A 26,315-nucleotide genomic window follows, 5' to 3' on the forward strand; every position below is an offset into this window, starting at 1 on the left:
AGTGTGTGTCAGCACAAACCTATGTCTCAACATGATGGTATTTAGTACTCTAGTATGATGGTATTTAGTACTCAACATGATGGTATTTAGTACTCTAAAGAAAGGATTCTAAGAAAGTCTTCGTAAGTCAATAAAACCCTTTTCACCTTGCCAGCATGTAAAATAAGAGTGGATATAAACAACATGTTCTGCTGCTGCAAATTGGAAACATACAGCAGGAGTTTATGTAAATTCAGCTTTTGCAGATGGTCACTGAATGTTATGGGTCGGGAAATCAAGATTTGGCTGGACTGTGTCATTTTTAGATGAAGTTCCCCAGAACAACCACAATTTTAAGACACAAAAGAGTAAGGAAGCTCCCCTGCCCCAAACAGAGACTGGAATAGGAATAAATATACTTAAGACATTTCCCCTGTCTTTTAAATGTTCCTCCCATTCATGAGGAAACTATTTGCAAAATAGTTTGAACTTGAATTAATCTTCATTTTTAAAGTTTATTCAGCAGTGGAAAATGCAAATATTTAGAAGAAAGAGGTGTGATGTTAGTAATTATTGGGATGAGGAGGCTGGCAGCATGTACCCTGCCATGCAGATCCAAATACTTCACAGCACTTAAAAGGGGGTAGTGAGTTCTGCCAATTCCTCCCTTCTGCTGAACTTCCTAGAAGTTTGTTCCTCAGAGTCATCAGAGCTTCCGGAATAGCACTGGGGGTGAAGTGGGGCTCTGTAGTATCATTAGAACCCACCCCCCCTTCCTCTGACAAATTAGGCGCCCTTGTCCTTTAGAGTACCATGGTAGGATACAAGACAAACTCTCAGGGTCTGAGGGCTGATTCATACAGCTGCTCTGCTCACGCCTGGATACTCTGCTTTGACTCACTTTCCCCAGCATCTTTACATTTTTTGCAACATACAGGAATGCAGGTTATTTTTGTGGCAACCAATTCAGACAATTGTTCTTCGCTAGCACAATTAAAAGGCAAAGCTGACCAACCACTAGCCACATTTAGGACTTGGTCTTAAGTACAGAAGAGGAATACACTGGCTACAGTACAATGCTAAGCATAGTTAAGGTCATCCAATCAACTGGCAGGGGGATGTTTAACTCTGTTTAAGAACACTACTGGCATGTTATCCTGCTAGAGTTAAAAGAATTAAAAAGTTAAAAAAAAATACAAACATTAACATTTATAAATTGAAAAGTGCTTGTTCTGCTAACAAGGCAACTCCCAAAGCACCCATGGCCACTGAAAAGCAGAAAAATTGTTCTCTTGAACATAGTTCTGGTGAAAGGAGCAGAAATGCTCATGAACTAAAGCACAGGGTCAGGCCACCTGTTCATAATGATACCTGACTGGAGGGATCTGGGAATGGATGTCAGAGAACACAGTCTGCCCCCACCCCCACATCAAACCCCTTGAGGAATATCTAGAAAAGTAATACTTTCTCTCTAAGGTGACGTCAGTGTTTTTCTTAAAAAACCCGAAGAAACACAAAAGAAAACAAAGAAGGCCTTTAAAGTTATCTTTAAAGAAACTGAAATTCTGAGCTAGTCAGCTGCAGTAGTAAGTTGCCGTTCCCCATACTTTTTTTTATATTTCACTTGCAAATAATGCATTTTATGAGTAGAGCAACAATGGGAAAGTGGAATTTGAGAAAGTTATAGACAAGAGAAGTAGGATGTCCTTTTGCCTCCCGTGTAATTTCAAGCAATACATTTTGGGCAGTGTTTATTCCCTGTGTAGGAGCCACTTGTGCAGTACCTTGCAGCTGTGATGTGTATTGACAGGGAGGAGAATGGAAGTCTCTGGTAAGCCCAAGGCCATGTTCCTCTTGCAAGCACAGCTGCACTTACATGGGGATAGATGCTGTCCCTGGTTACAATTAAAAACTGTTTCTGGGCAGGAAATGTATTTATTTAAAATATGAGCTTAGTCTCCAAGTCTTTCCCCCTCACAGTCAGTGCAATTCTTGTCAACAAATGTACATTACAAACCTGGGATGACCCCAGATTTGCAGAAAACCCTAAGAAGTTAAAAGTTAAAATGCCCGTGAAATGCAAAATGTCCACTGAGTCCATGGATAGTGTTCTGGGTTGCACAATTCTGGCATGGAAAAGAAAGGAAAGTGCCAAAGGAGGGGCCCCAGAGAAAGAAGATAACAGGTGTTAACAATAATAACATAATAGTAACATGATTTATATACTGCCCTTCAGGACAACTTAATGCCACACTCAGAGCAGTTTACAAAGTGTGTTGTTATTATTCTCACAACAATCACCCTGTGAGGTAGGTGGGGCTGACCCAAGGTCACCCAGCTGGCTTCAAGCGGAGGAGTGGGGAATCAAACCCGGTTCTCCAGATCAGAGCCCTGCCACTCTTAACCACTATACCAAACTGGCTCTCAGGGAAAGGGAAAGACAAAGGGGGGGGGGCAGGAAAGAGAGAAAGGGACAATGGGGGTTAGAAAAGGAAGAGAAAGTAGTAGGGCCAGGAAAAGGGAGAGAACAGGCTGATGGGTGGTAGAAAAGGGAGGGAAAGTGGCAGAGGGTAAATAAATTGCAGGGCAGCACGGATAGGATTTCCCTCCCCCATGAACTCCCTCCCCACTTGTCATTTCTTATTTCTTTATATTCTTCATCTGTGCAAACAATGGGTCACCCCCAGTTTTGCTTCACAAATCTCACAAAAATACAAGCATATTCTCTTTTTTTGGCAAATCTATAATATGAAAAAGTGTAAAAAATGCAAATGTTCCCTAGTGCTACACAGAGGGGAAAAACTGCAGTTGCAGTGACGTTTAAAAATCCTTTTTAACACATATTACACTTTTAGTCCTTAAAGTGGGTTCTTTGTAGCTCTTACTACAAGAGAGTAAAGAGTCTAGAAATGGGTTATGCCTCCCCCTCAAGAAACAGAAAACAGCCTAAGGATTGCTCCTACTTTTTTACAAGGACAAAACAATCTTTACCTGAATAAAACTGAATTCTCTCCAGTTGAGAGCATTGGAGATCGAAGGTAGTGAAGTTATGGCAAGTAAAGAGAGTAAGCCCAGGGCCATGATGCCGAAAGAGATGTAAATCTCCATCCTCCAGACTTCCTCTTCTATCCAGACATTTTCTTTCTTCTCCAATGTCTATAGAAACAAGAATAAAAGCATGTAGGATAGACCAAGAGGCATACTTAAGATCCATTCAATGCACTCTGCTTGTTTTGTATTGGTTTATTATGGGAAGTTATTTATCCTGAAAAACAAGCCGCGTAGCAAATGACCATGGTTTCGCATTTGCAAAAAACCCCCCTATGTGCTTGTGCCATTGGCTACTGGCTACTGCAAATGCCATATACAAAGAACATAATGAGTTTTCCCTAGTGTTTTCAGTCGTACACTCTGTATTTGGGTTTTCAGAGTCAATTTCTTAGCATTGTATTTCACAATAAATCTGCCTGTGCAGTCCACTGTGAACTTCGGGCTTTTCGTTTCACTTTCACTGAACATTCTTGTTGGTTTACACTATATTTAGAAATGATCTTCCCAGAAAAGCTTATATATTTTAGGTTCAGTCCAACTCTGTATTTGTATGCCCTGAAATGATAAATGTTTGTGCATCAGCCATTGCCCCAGGGGAGCCATTCCAGGAGCTCAACTGTGCCGTTCAACCTCTTAAGTTTGTATAAAATACAATAGTTGTGCTAACTGTTCTCTGTTTCTACCAGGAAACTTTTGACTCCCTGTTGGGCACATGTAATTCATGTGCAAACACCGTTCATGAATTCATCTGTCACAGAACAGTGTGAACCAAGGCCTTGCACATTCTGAGCTGTGTCTGGTGCTGACTATGGTTAGGCACAATACAAGATGATTGACTTCCATAGCTGGCGTGTGAGTGTACGGCCACATCAAAGGATGTGACAGCTGGATTTGGAACAAAGACAATATCCCACCAGCACATCCCCATAGTAAGAAGCGACTGCAATATGATTTCTAAATGTGGCTTTAAAGCACAACCATGAGAGGTACAGAACACTCACAGTTCCCAGTGACCTTTAGGGGACTTGCCAATAACTTGGCGCCTGCAGGATCAGGCCACGCTTTTGCCATTTAAGACTGCAATTAACATGGAGAGTGGGCTCCGGTTTCAAGCTAAGACCACAAGGATAGCTCTTGGAGTACTTGACTGCTCAGGGGCTTAATAGGATTTGGTTTAAGTGCATTTAGGGGAGAAGTGTTCAAGCTAATGGAAAAAAAATAAATGGGATTTGTACTATATTACAGAGACAGACACTCCAACCCATCCATTTGTTCCATTAAATCGATGTGATTCACAAAGCAAGGATGTTACTAGCAAAATGTAAGAAAAGAGAGAAATGGGCTGCGAAGGCTTGTTTAGGATTATTTGCAAGCATCACAGAAGAGATACACAGCTGGAATGAAGAGAAAGCTATGGGATTGTATCCTCTGTGCTGAAAACCAAAAGTGCTATTTTCTAACTTATCACTTTTTCTTCATATTTTTAAATGAACTTTAGGCAGTGATCCCAAAATGGTGGAATTAAGTCCCACTGGCTTCAATAAAAACTGACCCACACAAAATGATTTTAGAATTAAGAGTGCAGATCTATGAAATCACAGAATCATAGGACTGGAAGGGACCTCCAGGGTCATCTAGTCCAACCCCCTGCACAACACAGGAAATTCACAACTACCTCTCCCTCGTCACCCAGTGACCCCTGCTCCATGCCCAGAAGATGGCAAAACACAGTCAGGATCCCTAGCCAAACTGGCACGGGGAAAAGTGCTACTTGACTCCAGGGTGGTGATCGGCATTACCCTGGGAATCTAAGAAGGGGCCCTGGGAAAACTATATAGGCTAATATCTGACAAAAGCCTTTCCACAAAGAGGTTTTCTCAGTGAAATATAACTAGCTTGCATGTTTTTCAAATGTTTAAGAGTCTGGATCTGTGGAATTAGTATACCAAAGATAAAATACTGTAAGTTGATGTAGGGCCATTTTCCTGACAAATCTCATTTTCATACATAAAGAAGTACTACGTCTTGTGAGAGCAGAGAAAAGTATTAAAAAGGTACAGGCAATATTTACTAAAAGCTCAGAACCAACATAGGGCCATTAAGAATGTAAAAAATCCCATAGCGGATCATACATCTGAATTCAGCTTCTCTTTCCAACAGGTTAGATTCCGAAAGTCAAGGATTAATCAAGGCTTCTAAAATATTTCGGTTTTTATGTTTATGTTTTTAATATGTGCAGTGTGTCTAACCAAGATAAAGGCAATCTTCTGGCATTTATTTGCCAGAAATTGTCTTAATTTGGTGACCTTTCAAAAATGTGTTTGTGCACAAACATGCAATGACTTTGCATCAGTCATACTGATTAAGGCAACAATGTGTCAAATCATCTTTACAGAGATGCAAAAGGCCAGGGAAACTGGGTAACTAGGAGTTTTGGGTTAAAAGGATTCAGGCAACAGAATAAAAAAATTGTATGTCAGTAAGCTAAAGAATGGAGAGTACTGTACCTGCTTGACAGCTTCGTTGAGTAATAAGTAACGATGAGATCGTCGCATGGGTAGGCAAAAGCTGTACACTGCATGCAAGGCTGCACAGAAGAAACTTAGCAGGCCAATCTGTTTTCTATGTTGCAGCCACTGGTCAAGCCAGTCTGGGAAGCGCCTGTATTTTGTGCAGTAGTACAGCTGAAAGATGGCAGCAAGCACTCCAGGCAGGTACACAAGGGACAGCATGACGTAGGCAACACAAGGCAGTGTGGTGTTGACAACTTCCACGGGGATCTTGTAGAATTTGCTCTTATGGTCCCGAATGTAAGGGTGCAAAACTTGTCGGATGAAGTTGTAGGTATAGAAGCAGAGAAACAGACCCAGGGCCAAGAACACAGGAATCTTCCAGGCAGGGAGGAGGCGCAGAGGAATATTCTCAATTTCACGAGCTGAGGTCAAGGAGCCCATGTCCACAGGGGTGAACCCCAGCATGTGAGAAATTTCAGCAACCACACGTTTGGCTTCCTGGTTGTCACAGCAAATCAAAACCTACAGGAAGCAGAAGAGACGTGAGCCACTGGCAACTAAGATCAAAAGCATAGGAAGATGGTACAGGCGAAGGAACCAGATGCAGGAGGACTGCCACAAGAATAAAGTCACATTTGAGCATTTTACAGCACAGGCTCCTCAAATGCTCAGAGTTTGCTTTGGTGAAATTTCTGTGTCCTCTCAAGTGCTTCCTACCATATGCTCCCTCTTCCCATAAGAGCTGCCTTGTTTTTTTGAATGCTGGTGCTGGTTTTTGGGCCATGATCCAAAAAACCTTCATCAGAACACAAGAAATTTTACAAGAAAAGTTGTTTCCCGCACTATGCCATTCTCAGTTTGTAAACATATTTTATCCTTCCTCCAAGGATTTCAGAGTGGCATATAGGAGGTTATCCCACTTTAGCCTTACAACATTGTTGTGAATTAGGTTAGATCAACAGACAGTGACTGACCAAAAGTTGTTCAGTGAGCTTCAAGACTGATAGAGGATTTCAATCAAGGTCTCTTCAATCTGAGCCCAAGTTATCAAAGAGAGACTGAAGATGATAATAGGAGATTCTCACAGCCTCAGCCAGGGTTTATAGGTAGGAGCGTGGGAAAAACTGTGCACAGCAAAATCCAAAGATGACAGGAATTGCAGAAACCTCCTTTTCCATGATGATAATTCCTGAACGGTAACTGTGTTAGTTTGTTGCAGCAAAAATAAACAAGGAGTCTCGCAGAACCTTGAAACTAACAAAATTTTACTCCAACATAAGCTTTCATGGACCGGAACCCACTTCTTCCAATGCAGTTGCTCAGACTGCACCTAAGCCTATACTCTGAGGCTCCTTCTGCTAGCATCCATTCTTGGAGCCCTCCCTACTAGCTGCCCTTGTATTGGCATCTGAACCACAGTTCCATCCTAAGCCACTGACTTCAATGGACTCAGAAGGGTGTTACCCTGCTTACAACTGCACTGTTGGTTTGTTGAACAGAAGCAGCTGGTGGGGAGGACTTTCAGAAGCTTGTCGCATGGCTTGCAACCTAGGCCCATTCCCAATGACATCATCAAGAAGAAAAAGGGGCTGAATCAGAACAGGGCAAGTTTTAACCAAGGTGTATTTAGGAATACCTAGTGGATATCTTTCATACTGATCTGATTTAAGCAGATCTGTTTGAATCAGATAAGGGGATCTGTTCATGGTAAGAATGAAATTTCCACTTTGGAGTATTAGGGCTAAAACCTGTTATTTCTTTACAAAATTCATATTCATCCAGTTTCTCCTAACCTCAAAGTGGCATTTGACCAATAAAAGGTCAACATATAAAATGAGAATCTCTCATAATCAATCTTATCCACAAACAATTTAATAAATTTAATTTAATACAAAAAATCATGCAATTAACATCAACAGGAAGTAAGCAGCATGAGGCCTCCTTGGATGCAGCACTCCTAAGCTGGAAGGTCACCAACCAAGGACACCCTGCTTCAGGATGCCAGTGATCTCCCCACAGAAACTACACAGAGAGTGTATGGAGTTTGGCTTCACCCACAGATCTCAATATTGGGAGTCATTTACATGGAAGGGTTGTCCAGGGGGTTGGACTAGATGGTCTGTATGGCCCCTTCCAACTCTATGATTCTATAAGCTCCACTCATACTGGGCCAGGTTCCTTGAACAGGCCTGTTAGGAAGCTGCCTAAGGAGACATTTCTCCTGGAAACAGTACTCAAATCCTGGCATGCTTCCTAGTGTGGGGATAGATAATAATAATGAGAACAACTGTGCTTATATGCTTCTCTTCTAGACAGATTAGTGTTCCACTTAGAGTGGTGAACAAGGTCAAGGTTGTTATTATCCCCACAACACAGCTCGGGGGCTGGGGCTGCTCATGGGAGCTCTATGTGTGAACTGAAAATGGGCTTCCACAATCCTGTGTAAACTTGCACAAGAAAATGGGATGCGCTTGCATCTTGTCACAGGCACTAACCCCCCCTCACCCCAGGCAGCACATAAACCATTGTTCTCAAAACTCTGAGGCCCAGATTTATTTAAAAAACTCCAAATGATGGAAGACTCAGGAAGGGTGAACCCTTCCAGTCACCACCTTGACACACATTATTATTAAATAGTAAAAAAGGAGGGCCAGGGTGGTGCAGTGGTTAGGAGTTTCGGGCTCGGTTTGAGAAGACAAGCATTCAAATCACCAGTCAGGGTTTAAACACAATATGGCTGGTGATTCTCTGAATGGAAGCCCAGGTGTTCTCTAAAAACCAAGTTACAGGGTCTCAATTTGGATGAGACTGTGATGCAAACAACAGGGAAGTTTTAGGTTTTCCTGTTCACTGTCTCCCTGATTGGCAGGGCTCCAGGGAGCTACTATTTTCCCTACTGGGAAAAACTTTAGTGACTCTTGTGAGACTGTGGTGGTGTGTGGTAATTAAAAAAAACCCACTTCCCTTTCAGTCCCCATCTTAACTGGGCCCGTGTGCCTGATTTTTAGAGAAAAGTAAACATTAGTTGCTCTGATAAGGCAACTCCCAGCATCATGCCTGTCTGAATCCTAAGTGACCTTGAGCAAGTCTCAACTTTAGCAACTTCACAAGATTGTTGTGAGAACAAAATGGAGGAGGGGAGAACCATATAAACCATCTTGAATTGCTTGTAGGAAGGGCATGATAAAACTGTGGTTATGTAATAGATTGTGATAGATTGTGTTGTTTATGTGGTAGGTGGGAAAATTTCAAAGCGCTCTAATCACAGGCCGAAGAAAAATTACTGTAATTGTATTAAAGCCATGTTGTCCCATTTCATTTCTTGCAGGCATTAACAGACATGATGATATACAGACAACTGATAACAACAACAGAACATTACCTGTTTATTCCCATCCCTGGGACCTGACTGCAGTGTCCATGCTGATATGACATTAAATCCTTTGACAACAGTGCATGCTGGAAATAGTGATGCCAAGTACTCAGCATTTGATTCCTTGTGGTGGTTTATTTCAGCATTATTGCTAACATCCACCAATATTTTGCCGGACAGCTCATCGCTAAGGTCACAGAGCGTGGTGTAGTGTTCTCTGAAAATTGCCACAAAGATAATATCTGTCTTCTTTATAGCATCTGCCTGGGAAGTCACTTCGGCTGCTGAAGGGAAGAGGCTAATGTTGCGCTTTGGGTTCCGGCTTCCAATCACCACCTTAAAACCTGAGCATACCAGCCGCACAGACAGGGAGCGTGCAAAGTCACCACTTCCCAGAATTCCAATGGTTTTGCTGCCAGCAGTGGGTGTAAAGTTTGGTTCATTCTCCACATTGTGATGACTTAGGAGTGGTTTTGCCATGTCACCTCCTGGCATCCCGTTAAGCTAAAATAACACAAATAATAAAAAAATAAAGACAAGTTTGTATCAAATACCAGACTGAAAATGGCATCCCACTATCCTGGAATAAGAGTACAATTTCCTTTTCAGATTCCTGAACAAACTCGTGTAATCAGCCTGAGATAGCTGATGGATCTTATGCATGCACCACAGAGCTGGAATATAAGCTGTTCATATTGTTGACAAAAAGGATCCTAAATGGGCCTTTGGGACCAATATTCCTTGGTGCATGGATAAACAAAGTAGCTCATGGAAAACCTTCACTATATGAACCAGCCGGGATTTAAGAGCTTCAATTTTATGTTTGGTCTTAATTTTACTTTTATTTTAAAATGAGGTTTTACTGATTTTACTGCTTTTTAAACTAATTGCTGCTAACTGCTGTTTTTAAGCTATTGTTACCCTGCTGAATTTAGATTCTATGTTGTAAGTCCCTTTGGATGTTTTGCTTTGAAACTGAGAAGTATAATAGAAGTTAACAATTGCTCCATTTTAGACACACACAAAAATGACGGAATTAAAACATAAATCAAAATCACTAAAAACAGTAATGAACATAAGGGACAAAGACACATCATGTTTTCTTTTGTCTTCATTTTAAAATACCTTTTCTTTTGCAAATGTGTCTCACAGGGTGCTTTTTCAAGGAGGAGAAGAATACTGAGAGGGCACTATAACCCTTACTTCTTGCTCAAAAAAACAGCCTCTGGGCTGCTGGTACTCCTGCTGTAGAAAAAATATAGGTAATTGTAAGTATTCCCCTGTGCAGATAAAAGGAATTCTGAGGTAACAGTTTTCAGTGGGAAAACAGCAGAAGATTAAAGGTTAAAGAGCCCCTTTCTCCTGTCACACCGTTCTCCTCCAGCCATATCAGCTGCATTTGCAAAAAAAAAAAAAAAAAGGTATTTTGAAGGAATGCAAAAGAAAACATAATATGCAGCTTGATCTTTAGAGAGAGAGAGGCAGAGAGAACGGGAGCAACCAAGTATTATTACAAGAGTACTGAGCAAGGGCTGGAAAAGACTTCAAGAACAACAACAACAAAAAAGGTACCACCCTCCCAAAAAAAGGGGAGGCATTAGACTGTTGCTTAGTGAAGCATTTATAAAATTATGCTCCCTGATCTGAAATATGTAGTTATGTTTCAAGGCCACAACAGATGCAATGAAGACCACAGAATTTAGGCTCATCAGCCAGTTTGGTGTAGTGGTTAAGAGCAGTGGGACTCTTAATTTGGAGAACCAAGTTTGATTCCCCACTCCTCCACTTGAAGCCAGCTGGATGACCTTGGGTCAGTCACAGCTCTTCCAGAGCTCTCTCAGCACTATCTACCACATAGGGTGATTATTGTGGGGATAATAATAGCATACTTTGTAAACTGCTCTGAGTGGGTGTTAAGTTGTCCTGAAGGGTGGTATATAAATTGAATGTTATATTACTATTGTTATATATAAAAGACAAACTACAAGTGTTTGCAGCCCCAATTTGGATAGGGGCTATATGAAGAGGGAACGGTTCAAAACCATACTGTTGTTAGTACTTTAAAGAAAAAAAGGTCAGACTTTTTATAACCTTTTTTTCTTTAAAGTGCTAATAGTATGGGAGTATAAAACATTTTTGATTAGTGAAACTCTCCCTGTGCAGCCCCAATATTGGGGCGGCACATGCTTGTAATTTGTCTTTTAAAGACGAACTGAGATCCACGGTATTTGTTACATCTGTTTTGGCCATCAGTATATGGTTTATAATCGCTATAGCCATTACACATTCTCAGGGTTGCTACGAGTAAATTAATTTACCCTGGGTTCATTTTAATTGTGTTTTTGCTCATAAAGTTAATATAACTAAGATTGTAATCCTAAAAACACTTTTCTCAGAATAAGCCCTACTGAATAAAATGGGACTTACTTCCAATTAGATCTGCTTAGGATTGACCTCAAAACCTCAAAAGAATTCCCCTCCCCTCCTACATTTTCAAGGCATCTTCACAATAGGCTTCATAAAGTCCCTTTCATTTTTACATTTTAATATAGATGAAAAATCCTGGGGGATTCTCATAACCATAAATATGAATTACAATCACTTTTTATCTGTTCCGCATGTTAAGAAGGAGCACTTTTCTATCACTGCACAGTAACACCTGCTAAGTAAACAGACTCACTGTGTTCAATCTCACATTCACTTTTCAGTGGGTGAGAAATGAACATACAAGTTAATAGTAACAACAGCAGCAACAACAATAATAATAGCGCTTACGTACCACTCTTCTAGACAGATTAGTGTCTCACCCATAGTGGTGAACAAGTTAGTGTTATGATTATCCCTACAATACAGCTGGGGAGCTGGGGCTGAGAGGAATGGCTTACCCAAGGCCACCTACTGAGCTCACGGCAGTAGTGGGATTTGAACCAGTAGAGTGCTGATTCACAGATGTACCACTTAACCACTGTGCTACAGCAGTTAAAGAGGTTATCATCCTGGAATCAGTCTTGATAATGCTTGAGTGAAACTAGAAACGGTTGGTTGGGTATCCACTGGAAAGCGGATGCAAAAGCTGTTATGTAAATCAACAGGAATGTCTTGAACTCTAAGTTAAATGAAGGTGTATTAATATTCAGCCTGCTAAGGTGTAAAGAAAATGGCTTTTCCAATTCAAACTGTAGCCATGATAGAAAACTTTGGTTCAAGAAGGTGGCCTGGGAAAATTTATAGAGCTTGCAAAAAGTTCTCAGTACACAGTGGCCTTGGAGATAAGATAGCTTGTTAGAACCTCCATGGTACAGCTTTGAGCCAATTAACATTTTTGAACACTCAGCGCATCTCGCACCTGTGGGAAAGGGGTTGGGACCAAAGCTGCAGATTGGTCTCACTTCTGCCCACTCACATACTCACCATAGCAATGGTGACATCAGCTTTTGGGGTCCTTATTGGCTAACAGGCCTGAGCCACTTGGGCCCCCCAAACCCATAAAAATAGGTTAGCAACATAGAGCTTCAGGCTTTAGCTCCAGTTTGAGGTTCAGCTTTGGCTCCGGCTTCCGCTCTGGCTCTGAGTGTGTAAGATGGACGTTCCTCTGCAACCATCTTTTTGTCTGCTGAAATGGATTTGAACAACTGAAATCCTGTCTATCTCTACGCAAGAGACTCTGTTATTTGTACTTGCATGACTTGTGTTTTGCGTTCTGGATCTACTGTGATATGTATAGTTAGAGCTTACATGCTAAGGCCTTGTTATGTTAACCCCCACAGTCTGTCTTGTCTTGTTAGAGTATCTTTGCACCTTAAATAAATAATCATATTTCTATCTTGTGTGGTTCTTGACTCTGAAACCTCAAAGGTTAAACTGGTGTCTTGACCCTTGAACCCACCTACCAGATAAATCTTTGTTAAAAAAAACTCTGCTTGCAAGACATCCTTGCAAAATAGACTTTCTGTTTAGTTCCCTGACTGGCTGGAGATTTGTCCTCTTGCTTCCATGCCTTGGGATAGACTAAAAGGACTAGTGGGGCTAATGTGAGAGCAGTCTCTCATTGGCAGTTTTGTAAAGTTCTGTGTACCAGGGATGCTGGGCTCTGTGCAAGTCCCCCCCCCCCCGCCCTGCCCTGCTGTGGGTGGAAACGGTGGTCCCCGTGCCACGCTCTGTGATATGAGGTATATTTTATCTAGAGATTCCTTTCACCACAGGCTAACAACACTTCAAAAGCACAGCCAGTTTTCCCCCAAGCAACTGGCATGGGCTACTATTACGCACTGTAATGATCATTCAGAATGAACGACGTTTGCAAAAGGCCTGGGATAAATAGGTACCACCCCCAGCTCCTTTGTTTTTCACAGGGCAAGAAGATGTGGTGTATGTAAAATTGGACAATCTGACCATTAGAAAATCTAAGCAAATCCAGGATATTTTAAAAAGAGGATCACAGGCATTGCCTATATAATTAATGGTGGATTTAACTAACAGCACTGTTTAAATCACTGTTATAATGAGCTCAAGGTGATTAAGCCAGCTTATAAAAGAATTCATGTGGCTGCTGATAGCCGAGTCATGCATCATGGGTGAAATGAACATTCAGCTTTGCTGATTCACATGTGCGGCTTCCTCTAGAACTGATCACACACCTCTCTGTCCTGGTCCTTAACATTTGCTCTCAGCACAGCAACAACTTTTGAAGTAGCAACTTCCGTTTCCATGCAAAGATACTAGATCCAAAATGATAGTCACATAACCATGCAAATGTAAATGGGATAGTGAAGAGGAAATACAAGCCTTGCTATTACACAAATACTAGTCAAGTTAAAATATCTTAAAACAGAGAAATCTGAAATAATCAAGGAACTATCACCTTTAGTTGCTTTATTCTCACAGAGTAATAAGATGGTGAATTGTATATCAAATCAGACAAACAGCTTCAAATATAAGCAAAATAAAGATATTTTAAAGGGTTTGTGAGCAGTATCACTTAACTTGGACACTACCCAATTGGTGCCTGTGGCAGTCTCCTAGTGTGGCATAGAGTGTTGGACTAGGACTTGGGATGTCCAGATTCAAATGCTAGCTCTGCCATCAAAGTTTGCCAGGTGACTCTGGGGCCTGTACAACCCCTCATCTTAATTTACGCTAGGTTGCTGTTGTGAGGATAAAGTGAAGGAGAGAACAATGTGAAAAGCTGCTCTGGGCCCTGATCAGGGAGAAAAGTGGCATATGAATAAAAACTAAAATAAAAATAAGTCACAGCAAATGCTGGTTGGACTACCAGGAGCTAGCTTCGGCTTTTCTGCATGTATGCAGAAAAAAACAGCTATTGACTATACCATGGCAATGTCAGTTTTACGGCACTGCCTGCAATGGGGTACAGTGCCTGTATTTTGCAGGGCTCTGCACGAGTGGAAGATGATGGAAAAGTCCTCTCATCAGGTCTGTTGGGGCAGAGGCAGCATTCTTCTGTCTATTAAAATGTAATGTAATTATTTTAAAAGGAAGTATAATTCTTCTGGGAAACTGAAATATATGCATACTCTGTCACTTATTCAAAGTGAAATATGTGAGTATTCTACACAATATTCAGATTTTTTTGTCTTCGTAATATAGAAATGTCAGCTTTAACGTGAATAAATCTGAGTGCGTTCTAGATGCTGATCACAGACAACTGCTAATATATCACTTGGGAAGCCATTTGTCACGTATACTTATAAGTAGACAGTTGCTTATATTCATCAGCTCTTACATAGCCAAACTGAGTTCATCCCAACACGTCCGGCATTAAAACTGTACCAGGCACTGTATAATCAGTCATCACCAAAGGAAGATATGAAAAGCAGGAAGACTACAATTAATTTCTAGAGCTATTTTGCTACCCCCCCTTCCAAACACATACAAAGAAGGCTAAAACAACTTCCCCCCACAGCTGCTTCATTATGAGAGGAAGAAAACCATTTTAATTCCTTGCTCCAATCTGAGAAGAGTTTCCACAGAACAGAGCAGGTGCTACATTCCTGCTGAGAACTGAGTAGGTCTAGGTAGGAAAGAGGCCTATTTTAATCAAAGACACTTTTCTGCCTCCAGCTTTTCAAGTCTTCCCAGGAACACTTCCATCCAGAAAGGTAAATAACCTGACCCATCTGCAAAGCATTTGCAATAACAGCGACAAAGGTGTTAAGCATAGGGGAAAAACAAGGTCTGACAGGGCAAACTGAGAAAGGTCATGCTACATTTAAAAAAAAATCAAGTTACAGTTTGGAGTCAACCATACTTAATGACCAGACCTATTGATGGGTAGCATAAAATTGGAAGCAGTTCCTGATTTGTCAGAGGGAACCAAGCAACAGATTTTTTTTATTCTGTGCACTCATGTGACTGAGGCCTGGTCTATACATATAGGAGAATGAGGCTGCTGTACTTTGAAGTTAACATGGCAGACTGAACCATGTTAGAACTGCATTTTTAAATGTGTCATTACTGAAACACTCACTGCAGATCGTAATCTAGCTCAGCCAGGAGCAAGTACACCTAGGACACTTCTCCCTATTTTCCATTTTTTTAACTTGCAGCACCTCTTTTACATGGGGACCATTCAAAACTGGGATTCCCCACCTGCACAGTAAGTAATACAGCCCATTCTACCACCTAGTTCTCCTGAATGAGAAGACCAGGCCTTGGTGGGCTACAGTGTATTCCAGCCTCTTCTGCTAGGGTAACAGGGACTTTTTACAATGAGCGCTACGTCATGAATAAATCCAAATACCATTTCATGTAGGGGATTCCATACAATCCCACAAGTAAGTTATTTAAAAATAATACAGGATTGTGAAGAGGCTGTACCTCAAACATCTGGATATCTCTAAGCTCTCAGTCTGAGTACTGGAAGATGATCTTCATGTAAGCCAACGCGAAGTTTCAACAGTGTTTCCTGCTTTGCTATAATAAGACAGAGTCCATGGGATTTTCTGAATGTAGCTACTCTTCCAATACAAGAACGGAACAACCTGTGTGAATCTATTTTGTAATAAAAAAATAATTAAGTTAGAAGCTGACAGCCTAGAATTTAGCCCTAAGGCAATTTTTTCTTATAGACTCAAACTTGTTATTTCAGTTTTGGTCTTTTCTTCCTTCTAAAAGTTAATGCTGATGTGTAATATGAGTTATAACTCAGCTAGTGAATCTTCACAACTAAAGAATGAGAGATACAATATTAATACCTGAAATTCTCAAACACATCTGGTGGATTTAATGAGTCAAAGGTTTTTTTCATTATGAAGAGCTCCTCTTTCTTTGGTGGCTCAGACAGCTGTTTGGCAAGATTATATGTCCCACAGACTCTGCAATTCCTCCCACGGTTGGAAGATTCTTTCCTGTTCTTTCAAAGCAAATTTTTATTGCACAGGAATCTGCTAATTTTTACTGTGAGAAATGCAGTTATAGTATTCAAAAGCAATGTTATGTAATGTACCAGTTATGACAATTGCATTAACACTGTTAATTTAGAACAGTAAGCAGGAAGGAACCAGTTTAATATAGAAGACACATTCTCACCAGTGGAGCTTTTAATTTGATTTACAATAAAGTCCTAAATAAATACGTACGTAGAAGCAGAGCAAGACTAGATCAATGAAGAAAAAAAGTTGGTCAGGTGTTGTTTACAAATGATCTAAATGTTCCATGTACCAATTCTGTAAGTGAAAAGTGATAGACTTTTCTGCTTTAGTGTACACAAACTGCATCTGGAAAATTGGGCCTTGTTGCATACATTAAGTTTTCTCTAAATTTAGAATGAATGGTACCCCATCGGGCTTGTTATGTGTCCCCATATTATGCTGAGAGAGTTCAAGTCCCCTCAAAGGGATTCTTTCTTATCCACTGAACAGTTTGTCTCATTCCACTTCACTCCAGCCTGCACCTATACATCTTGGCCACATAAGTAGGATACAGGCAGAGCTACTGTAGTTTGATGATCTAGGAGCCAGGCTGCTGCTGCTGCTCAGCCCATGCAATAAGACTGACCATCAGAGTCACCAGTACTGAAACCAAGAGGGCTGTCTTCCTTTAGGAATTTCAATCATAACAGGCCCTAACATGTCAAGAGTAAATGGTAATAGGAAAAACAAATCCCATAACCACTAGCTAGTTATGGTGATGCTGAAACTTGCTTTATACTGGGAACAGGTCTCACGGTCACACATGAGACCTGCTTCACTTTGAGCCCAGAAGACATTTCCTTTCACGATCCAGACATTTGGCATCATGGGCTCACCCTCTAAAATAGCAGATCTGTGTTCTCTCCTAAAGAAACCTAGTCTGGATCCAGGAGAATTGAATAATCACTATCCAGTTTCAAATGTACCACTCTTGAGCAAGGTGATTGAATGAGTGGTGGCTGGGCAACTTCTGGAATTCCTGTATGAAGTGGATTGTTTGGATCCAACTGAATCTGGTTTCAGGCCTGGTTATGGGACTGAAACAACCTTGGTAGTCCTGGGTGGATGACCTATGCTGGGAGATGGAAAGGCAGAGTGCAACCCTGTTAATTCTTCTGGACCGGGCTTTTGATACTATCAATCATGGAATCCTTCTGGACCGCCTTTTGGTGCTGGGACTGGTAGGCACTGTTCTGAGGTGGGTTCATTCCTACCGTGAAGACAGGATTCAGAACGTGGTAATGGAGGAATTGCTGCTTAGCCCCTTGGCCTCTGGTCCACAGGGTCCCACAAAGTTCTACATTGTCCCCATGCATTTCAACATCTATGCAAAGCTGCTGGGACAGGTAGTCTCAGGTCTGAGTTGTCACCAATACTCACCTCTATCTCGTGCTTTCAGCAGATCCCAGGGAGGTTACGGAAATCATGAACAGGAGCCTGGAGGCAGTTTTGGTAATGGATGAAGGCTAACAAATTGAAACTTGATCTTAACAAAAACAGAAGTGCTACTGGTTGGGGGAAGGTTTCATGCAGGAATTGTAGTGTCTCCTCCTGTTCTGGCTGGATTTCCATTCCCTCTAAAGGAGCAGGTTCTTAGCTTGGGGGTTCTGCTGGTGCCGGGCCTCCAGCTGGACAAACAGGTGGCAGTAGCAACCAGGGGCACCTTTCACCAGCTTTGAATGGTGAGCCAGCAGTGCCCTTTCCTGGGCAGGAAAGAGCTGTAACATGTAAATTTCTGCGATGAGCTGAATATAGGGCTGCCCCTGAAGACTGTTGGGAAGCTACAGTTTGTACAGAATGCTATGACAGAATACTGACTGGAGTGAGTTGTAGGGAATGCAGTCTTGTTCCCTTTACACTGGCTCCTGATTTGCTTCTCAAGATGCTGGTATTGTTGAACTTTAAACTATATGGGATTAGCATACTTGAAGGACCACCCATTCCTGCATGAACCTACCCGTGCTCTCTTCAGAGAACCTGCTCTGGGTGCCCCTGCCATCTGATGCTAGATGGGTGGCAACCCAAGAAAGGGCTTTCTTGGTCATGGCATCAAAACTCTGGAATTCCCTCTGCAGGAGGATTCATCTGTCTCTTTCTTATTGCCTTTTGCCAGCAAGTGAAGACATTTTTATTCTGTTTGATGTTACCCCAGTAACTGTTATTTGTCTTCCTCCCTGGTTGTGTTATGTATGTTTGTGTTTATATGTTTTATTGAATTAATTATTTTAGATATACTTCAAATGTTGAAATGTTTTAATGTTTATCACCTTGGTAAACCTACCTGGGTAAAAAGGCAGTATAGAAATGTTTTAAATAAATAAAACACCAGCACCTGAAGCCATCTGAGCAGGTCATGACTTGTACACTTTGACAATGCTGGGCCTTACCAAATGGTTATGAGGTAAGCTTTTAAGTACTGCATAGCCCCACCCCCCGCCTCCCCATTAGCTGAATCCACTCGGAGAGTACTTAAGTCAAATTTGAACATTACAGTAGTTGTGGGCAAAAGCATTAATTTGTGTAAGTGTTCCACGCAGGCACGATCTTATTTAAGTGGTCTTATTAGGATTCACAGATATGCAGCATTATTACACCAGCAATCCTTGGCGGAAGCACCATTTGCATGATAACACCGCACAGTTTGGTTAAGAGCAGCAGGACTCTAATCCAGAGAATCAGGTTTGATTCCACACTCCTCCATTTGAAGCCAGCTGGGTGACCTTGGGTCAGTCACAGCTTCTGGGAGCTCTCTCAGCCTCACCCACCTTACAGGGTGATTGTTGTGAGGATAATAATAGTATACTTTGTAAACCTCTCTGAGTGGGTGTTAAGGACGGTATATAAATCAAATATTACTACTACTATACCTGATAAGAGCATTTAAACAAAATGGTGGCCTACTGGAATGTTTCCAAGGATAAGTGCTTTGCCCATGGCTGCTTAGAGATATCTCAATTTGATTTAAGGTAGAAATCCTGACTCCTGAAGGCCATACTGAAATGCTTATTGCTGGTTCTGTTATTTCTTCTATGTTGTGGAAGAAAGATTTGAAACAAAAGCAGAAAATAAAAAGAACTGAGATTCTGTCTTGCAAAGCTGGCAATGGAAAATAAGTTCTAGAAACCCTAATGTGCTTCTTGAGGCCCCCTTGGGCTTGTAAAGCCACCAAACAACAAAGAATTACACCAACAGCCAGAATGTTAGAGGAGACATAGTTGAAACGGTCTTTATAAATGAGCAATAGTTGTAGCGATACAGCTTATCTGAAAAATAGCAGAGATTTCAGTGTAATTTATAGCCCCTTTCTAAGCCCTGTCTTTCAGCTTAGAATAGCAACTAAATGCAATGCTGGTGTACCTGTAATATCCCAAAGATAACCCGGGTATCTGAAGATATGCCAATGCCTAGCCACACCAGGACTGAGTAAGCTTCAGGCCTGTGTAGCTTCAATACTGGTTAGAAATGGATGGTGTCAGGGTGTGTTGGGGGAGAAGTGTGCCTTTGTGAGTTTCCTGTGTCTACCTATAACATTATGCTGCTGATGACCCTGACATAACTTTAAAAATTCTCATACAATACATGGAAAGTAAAAAAAAACCCGTTCTTCCTGCAGATTTCTGCCACATTGCAACTAAGCCTGATGCCAGTTCTCCTAAGCACTGTATAAACCCCAGTCAGAACACTCATAACTTAAGTAACAGGACGTGCAGCCAGGTACTAATCTTTCTGGCCTCAGGTTGGGGAGACTACGGTGATGGGAACTGTAGAAAAGGGCACTTTGCAGAAGAAGAGAATACTGTGCACCAACAGCCACAGAAGAGAACAAACTTTTTTGTTGTACAGGCCTAACGCTACTGTGCCCAGGCCCCTTACAGGTACTCCACCTAAGGACACAAACACCAAAGGGGAGCTTTCGCTTCTCCAACTGGGGATGCAAGGACAATGTACCTCACACAGGTAACCAAGTCCTGCTCCACACTGTGACTGTTACAACTGTCTCCTTACGTCCCCCCGTGTGCTGCATCTACAACCCTGCCTCCCTCAAAAGCTGCTAGCTGCAACTCCGGCAGGAGCCCTTGCAGATAAGTCAGCAGGACTCCACCCTGCTGGCACTGCAGCGCCACATCAACATAACCCACCCTGCAAGTGAGGGATACAAGAAGTACACCAATAGGCCTCACAACCACTTCACTCTAAATATTGCTGTTGCTGGTCAAACATTGTGCCTATTGCGTAGTGGACAGCAATAAAGCGATGTTCTTCAGGCTTCCCATCTGCATTCCCTTTCTTGGCAAAAGGCTGGTACTCCTTAGCCACTCTCACCAGACAGGAACTTTACATGGGTGAGGTGGAAGGTCTTGGGTACTCTGTTGCCTCTGTCAAGTGAGCTGCAGTGGCATATGAGTGGAGTGGCTACGGTCCCTTCCCTGTGGGTGCACCTGATAAAAGGCAAGGATGCTCTGTTCTCTCTGCTTTCTTTCCGCTTGCATTCTGCAGAGGCCAGTGAGGGCTGATGTCAGAGGGGCATGGCCATGTTAGCTGATGGGATGCTAGGGAATCCAGGGCAACTTCTATGCTCTGTACTTCAGCAAGGAGTCCGTATTTACCTTCTGCTGAGCAAGTAGAGGATACCAAAGAGTTTCTCAGAATGGGGCTGTTAACTTGCAACTCCGTGTTGTGAGAAATAACAGGAAGAGCATAAACAATAAAAAGACACCCCCACAGTATTCAGGACACACAATACAGAGAAGCTGTCCTACTATGTAAAAGGCTTTATGGGTGCATGAGAGGAAAACGGCACAAGTTCTCAGAAGAAGATGTATCACAAGCTGACCAGATTTTCTGCCTTGACAGATAAAAGACAGAATGGAGTGAGGCACTCCAAGAAGCTTCTGGTTTAACAGTGTACATTGTGATAAAACCTTAAGAGTTGTTGCTACAAACTTCAGTTTTTATTATCAAGCAGCTGCATGAGGAGGCCAAAGTAAGGTGAGGACAGATAACATACATACTGCTCTTATAGACTTATCTTGGGATTGTCTCGAGCTAGAATTTAGACACTGCTTACCCCTATGATTGTTTTTATCATGCTATAAGACAGTTTGCCTCTAATTGCTGATGACAGAGGCACTTTGTTGCAATTTTTCTCTCAATACATTTTGTACTTCACAAATATGGCTCAAGGAATGTAGCAAGGGGGAAAAGCACTCTACAGACACAGTGTTGATGCAGAGCTTTCACCTCTTGGATCACAGTACAGATATATGGCTTACATTAGCAGGGAATTAGTGGCAGTGTACAGTTTGGTCAGGATCCAAAGAGCTTCTCAGCTCTTCCCAGGTGCTCAAGGGTGCTTTGAATCTGTTTCTTTTGCTGATAATGTATGACAAATTGCTTTTGAAAGTGACAGGACTCTCAAAAGCATCTTGTCATGAGGTGTGGGTGGGGTGGCCAAGAGTAAGCAGAGTGGCTCTTGATGAAGCAAACTTTCCAATCTGCCCACTCTTGTTGCAGTGAGCTGTGTCCCCTGAAACAGTGTCCCCCTGGAGAGGGTTGGTGCACCCCTGGGAACAACCTGTGAGGTGAAGTGGGAGTCTGCAGTGGGAAGGCAAAACTGGAAAAAAATCACCCTCCCCATCGGCCGGCATTAGTACCTTCCACCAACAGAAAACATAGTTAGGATCCAAGGCTGTACCTTCATCTTTCATGTAACAGCTCATGAGGAAACCATCTACCAAGCAACTAAGTGCTTAGTTACTTTTCTATTTGGGAACCGTAAGTTCTTACAATGTGTGCACAGGCTTGGATCCCATGAAACATTTTTGCCAGTGGAAGGGGAGGATTTCTGACAATACCTCCCCCCACCTCTGACTCTCCCCAAAGCTATTCCTAGAGGGAACAGCTTTGGCTGCAGTGGGAATTAGAGGTGGAAAAGGCACTTGCTGTGACTGGAAAACTCTTCCGTCCACAGATCCAACCCACAGGTTGCACATCTGAGAGGCAGAGATTCCTTTCCTGTAATGCATATATCCCATGGGCTTTGAAAGTAGGCTTCCTGCCTCGAAGAAATGCAGCCCCAGATGGACTGTGAGAGGAACAAGGAGGGGAACTGTGTCCAGAAGGACAGAGGGCTGAGTCTAGAACTTGTTCACTATGTTTCTGAAACATATAAAAAGGCTCCAGGTTACCAAATGCTGCTACATCAAAAACAGCAATAGTAAATATGCTTCCATGGTAAGAAAACTCAGATGACCCACTGATATATGATAAATTTACCACATACTTCATTAGGCACACCAGAAACATAAGGAATGTGTCCATGTAAATTATAAAATAATTCCTTTTAGGAATACACATCTCAGTCCTTCATTCACTTATAACTTGGCCACATCACTACTGACAAAGCTTGCGTACTATGTGCCACATGAGCTCAGCCTCTGCCATAAAAAGGTAAAGGTAGTCAGTCCCCTGTGCAAGCACCGAGTCATTACTGACCCATGGGAGGACGTCGCATCACGATGTTTTCTTGGAAGACTTTTTGTTACGTGGTGGTTTGCCATTGCCTTCCTCAGTCATCTACACTTTACCCCCAGGAAACTGGATACTCATTTTACCGACCTTGGAAGGCTGAGTCAACCTGGAGCCAGCTACCTGAATCCGGCTTCCGCCAGCATCAAACTCAGGTCATGAGCAGAGCTTGGGCTGCAGTAGTGCAGCTTACCACTCTGTGCTACCATACCTACCTTTTAAAACTACAGAATCACAGCTGCCCAGAATGCCTTTCAAGGGGCCTTGGAAACCCCACTCCAACAAAACAGCTTTTCTGTGGCTTAGCCCCACTGTTATGGAGGCTGTTAAGTGAGCGCTGGCAAAGCCAAGCCAACAGATGCCACCGGGCCAGAGCAAGAGGAACTGAGTTCTACTGCCTTCACAAAATGACACGGCGTTCCTTTGCTTCAGCACTGAAATCCTAGCAATGGATCGTACACTCTTCAGCCACTGCTGCACACTGAACAGGGTATCCAGCCGTAAGGCATATTATGTAACCAACTGTGTATAAATATAGTTGTTTTTGTAGAGCAAGTAAGTTTGACTCAGCATCTGCTTAAGCATTATACTTAACACTAAGTGCATAATTGAATCCCTTTGGGGCTGAATAGCTTGTCTAAGGGCTTAGCTGAACCTGGATCTTAAGACTGTAAATGCTTATATGGTGGATAAGACCACACCATGACCACCTACAAAGTTCCTAGCAGGTAATGCGGTACAACAGATAGCTACAGGGGAGAAAAGACAAGAGATTGAGGAGAAAATAAAAGCCAAAGAAACACAGCTAAAAAAGAGACCAGGGAAAAAGAAGGTATACCAGGAAATTAAAATACTTCAAGAACAGCTAACAGCAATGAGCAATAAAGAATTGGAGTGGAATCTCAAAAGACTGAATCAAAAAGCGTTTGAGGGTGCTAATAAACCTGGGAAGTACCTGGCATGGCAATTGAAGAAGAAAAGGGAAAAGAAGATAATAAATAAAATTTGCGAAGATAACAAAACGTATTTGGAGCAGGCTACCATTAGTAGAGCCTTTTATAAATTTTACGCTAAGCTGTATAATAAAAAAGAAGTAAACAAAGAATCAATAGCGTCATATTTGGAGAAAACCAAACTTCCAGAAATCTCGGAAGCTTGGAGAAATAAGTTGAATAGTGAAGTAACTGACGAGGAAATAAGTAAGGCAATACAATCTGCAAATCTAGGAAAGGCGCCAGGGCCAGATGGACTTACGGCTAAATTCTATAAGACAATGGCTAATGAACTGGCACCATTCCTAAAAGAGGTGATGAATGGGGTTTTAAGGGATCAAAGGATTCCAGAAACTTGGAGTGAAGCGAATATATCATTGATCCCAAAAGAGGGCCAAGACCTGACTAATGTGAAAAATTATAGACCTATATCGCTACTCAACAATGACTACAAAATTTTTGCGAAGATATTGGCGGAGAGATTGAAGGGGTGGCTCTCGGAAGTCATAGAGGAGGAACAAGCAGGCTTTTTGCCAGACAGACAAATAAGAGACAACTTAAGGACAGTGATCAATGCTATTGAATATTATGACAAGCGTTGTGACAAAGAGGTTGGTTTCTTCTTTGTTGACGCTGAAAAAGCGTTTGACAATTTAAACTGGGACTTTATGTTTGCCACTATGGAAAAGCTACAATTGGGAGAAAGATTCATCAGAGCAATTAAGGAAATTTATAGAGACCAGACTGCAGCAATTGTGGTGAATGATGAATTGACCAAGAAATTGACGATAAGTAAAGGAACAAGACAAGGTTGCCCGTTATCTCCATTGTTGTTCATTTTAGTATTGGAGATTCTGATGATACAAATACGTCAAGATGATGAAATTCGTGGAATAAAAATAAAGGACTATTCATACAAGGTCAGAGCATTTGCGGATGACATAATGTTAATTGTAGAGGACCCATTGGAGAACATGCCAAGAGTGATAGATAAGATCAAGGAGTTTGGAGACTTGGCAGGTTTCTTCATTAACAAAAAGAAGTCAAAGATATTATGCAAAAATATGACTAAGCAGAAACAACAATTGTTAATGGAAACAACGGATTGTGAAGTAACAAGTAAAGTGAAATATTTGGGAGTCGAATTAACTGCAAAGAACATAGATCTATTCAAAAACAATTATGAAAAACTATGGACTCAGATAGAGAGAGACTTGATTAAATGGAATAGATTGAATTTGTCATGGTTGGGTAGGATTGCAGCAGTTAAGATGAATGTGTTACCAAGAGTAATGTTTTTGCTACAGACAATACCAATCATCAGAGACTCCAAACAATTTGAAAAATGGCAGAGGAAAATATCAGATTTTGTTTGGGCAGGCAAGAAGCCTCGAGTGAAAGTGAAAGTTTTACAAGATGCAAAGGAAAGAGGCGGAATGCAACTGCCCAATCTGAGACTTTATCATGATGCAATCTGCCTAGTTTGGTTGAAAGAATGGATGACATTAAAGAACAAGAAACTATTAGCCCTAGAGGGATATAAAAAAATATTTGGATGGCACGCATATTTATGGCATGACAAAGTAAAGGTCAACTCGATGTTCCTGCATCACTTTGTTCGGAGAAGTCTATACATAATCTGGAAGAAGTACAGAATTTATCTACAAGAAGGAACCCCTTTGTGGGTGGTTCCATATGAGGTGATAGACCCGAGAGCTGTTGATAATGAACAACAATGTTTAACGTATAAAGAAATAACTAAAACTGAAGCATCCAAACTTAGAATAAAGACACAAGAGGAACTATCACCTAACTACGATTGGTTCCAGTATAGACAGATCAGAGACTTATATAATTCGGACTCTGTAAAGGGAGGTATACGAATAGAGAATTCGGAACTAGAGCAGACCCTTCTTAAAGAAGATAAGAAAAGAATATCCAAGGTATACCAAGTATTGTTGAAGTGGTATACCGAGGATGAGATAGTTAAAACACAAATGGTGAAATGGGCTATAAACTTTAATAAAGAAATAACAATGGAGGCATGGGAATACTTGTGGAAAACTACAATGAAGACAACGACATGTATTAATATCAAAGAGAACATTCATAAAATGATCTATCGTTGGTACATGACACCAAAGAAGATTGCGCTAGGGAATTTGAATACTTCTAATAAATGCTGGAAATGTAAGAAGCATGAGGGCTCCCTCTATCATATGTGGTGGTCGTGTGAGGTAGCCAGGCAGTACTGGGGGGAAATAATAAGAGAAATGAGTGAAATTTTACAATTTCAAATTAATAAGAACCCAGAACTCCTGCTACTGAACTTGGGAATGGAGGGAATTCCAGCCCAACACAGGACGTTGATATTTTATATGACAGCAGCAGCTAGACTTTTGTATGCGCAAAAATGGAAAGTACAAGAAGTGCCAACTATTGAAGATTG

At 41.6% G+C, this 26,315-nt stretch overlaps 1 protein-coding gene across 4 annotated transcripts in view; it reads right to left on the reverse strand.

Annotated features, from left to right (window-relative positions):
* Positions 1-26,315, reverse strand: part of STEAP3 (STEAP3 metalloreductase) — a 45,713-nt gene that overhangs the window by 9,367 nt on the left and 10,031 nt on the right. For 2 of the 4 annotated variants that reach the window (XM_054971832.1, XM_054971833.1), the window contains exons 2-4: positions 8,926-9,420; positions 5,538-6,065; positions 2,971-3,135 (exon numbers count right to left, since the gene is read on the reverse strand). In XM_054971832.1, the coding sequence (XP_054827807.1) occupies positions 2,971-3,135; positions 5,538-6,065; positions 8,926-9,411 (1,179 nt within the window). In that variant the 5' untranslated portion in view covers positions 9,412-9,420. Of the gene's footprint in view, positions 1-2,970; positions 3,136-5,537; positions 6,066-8,925; positions 9,421-15,753; positions 15,928-16,130; positions 16,201-26,315 lie in introns of those variants that run through there. The other 2 variants (XM_054971831.1, XM_054971830.1) reach the window with 2 other exon arrangements.

The sequence above is a fragment of the Eublepharis macularius genome, chromosome 2 (assembly GCF_028583425.1).
Source record: "Eublepharis macularius isolate TG4126 chromosome 2, MPM_Emac_v1.0, whole genome shotgun sequence".
NCBI classification, from domain to species: Eukaryota; Metazoa; Chordata; class Lepidosauria; order Squamata; family Eublepharidae; genus Eublepharis; species Eublepharis macularius.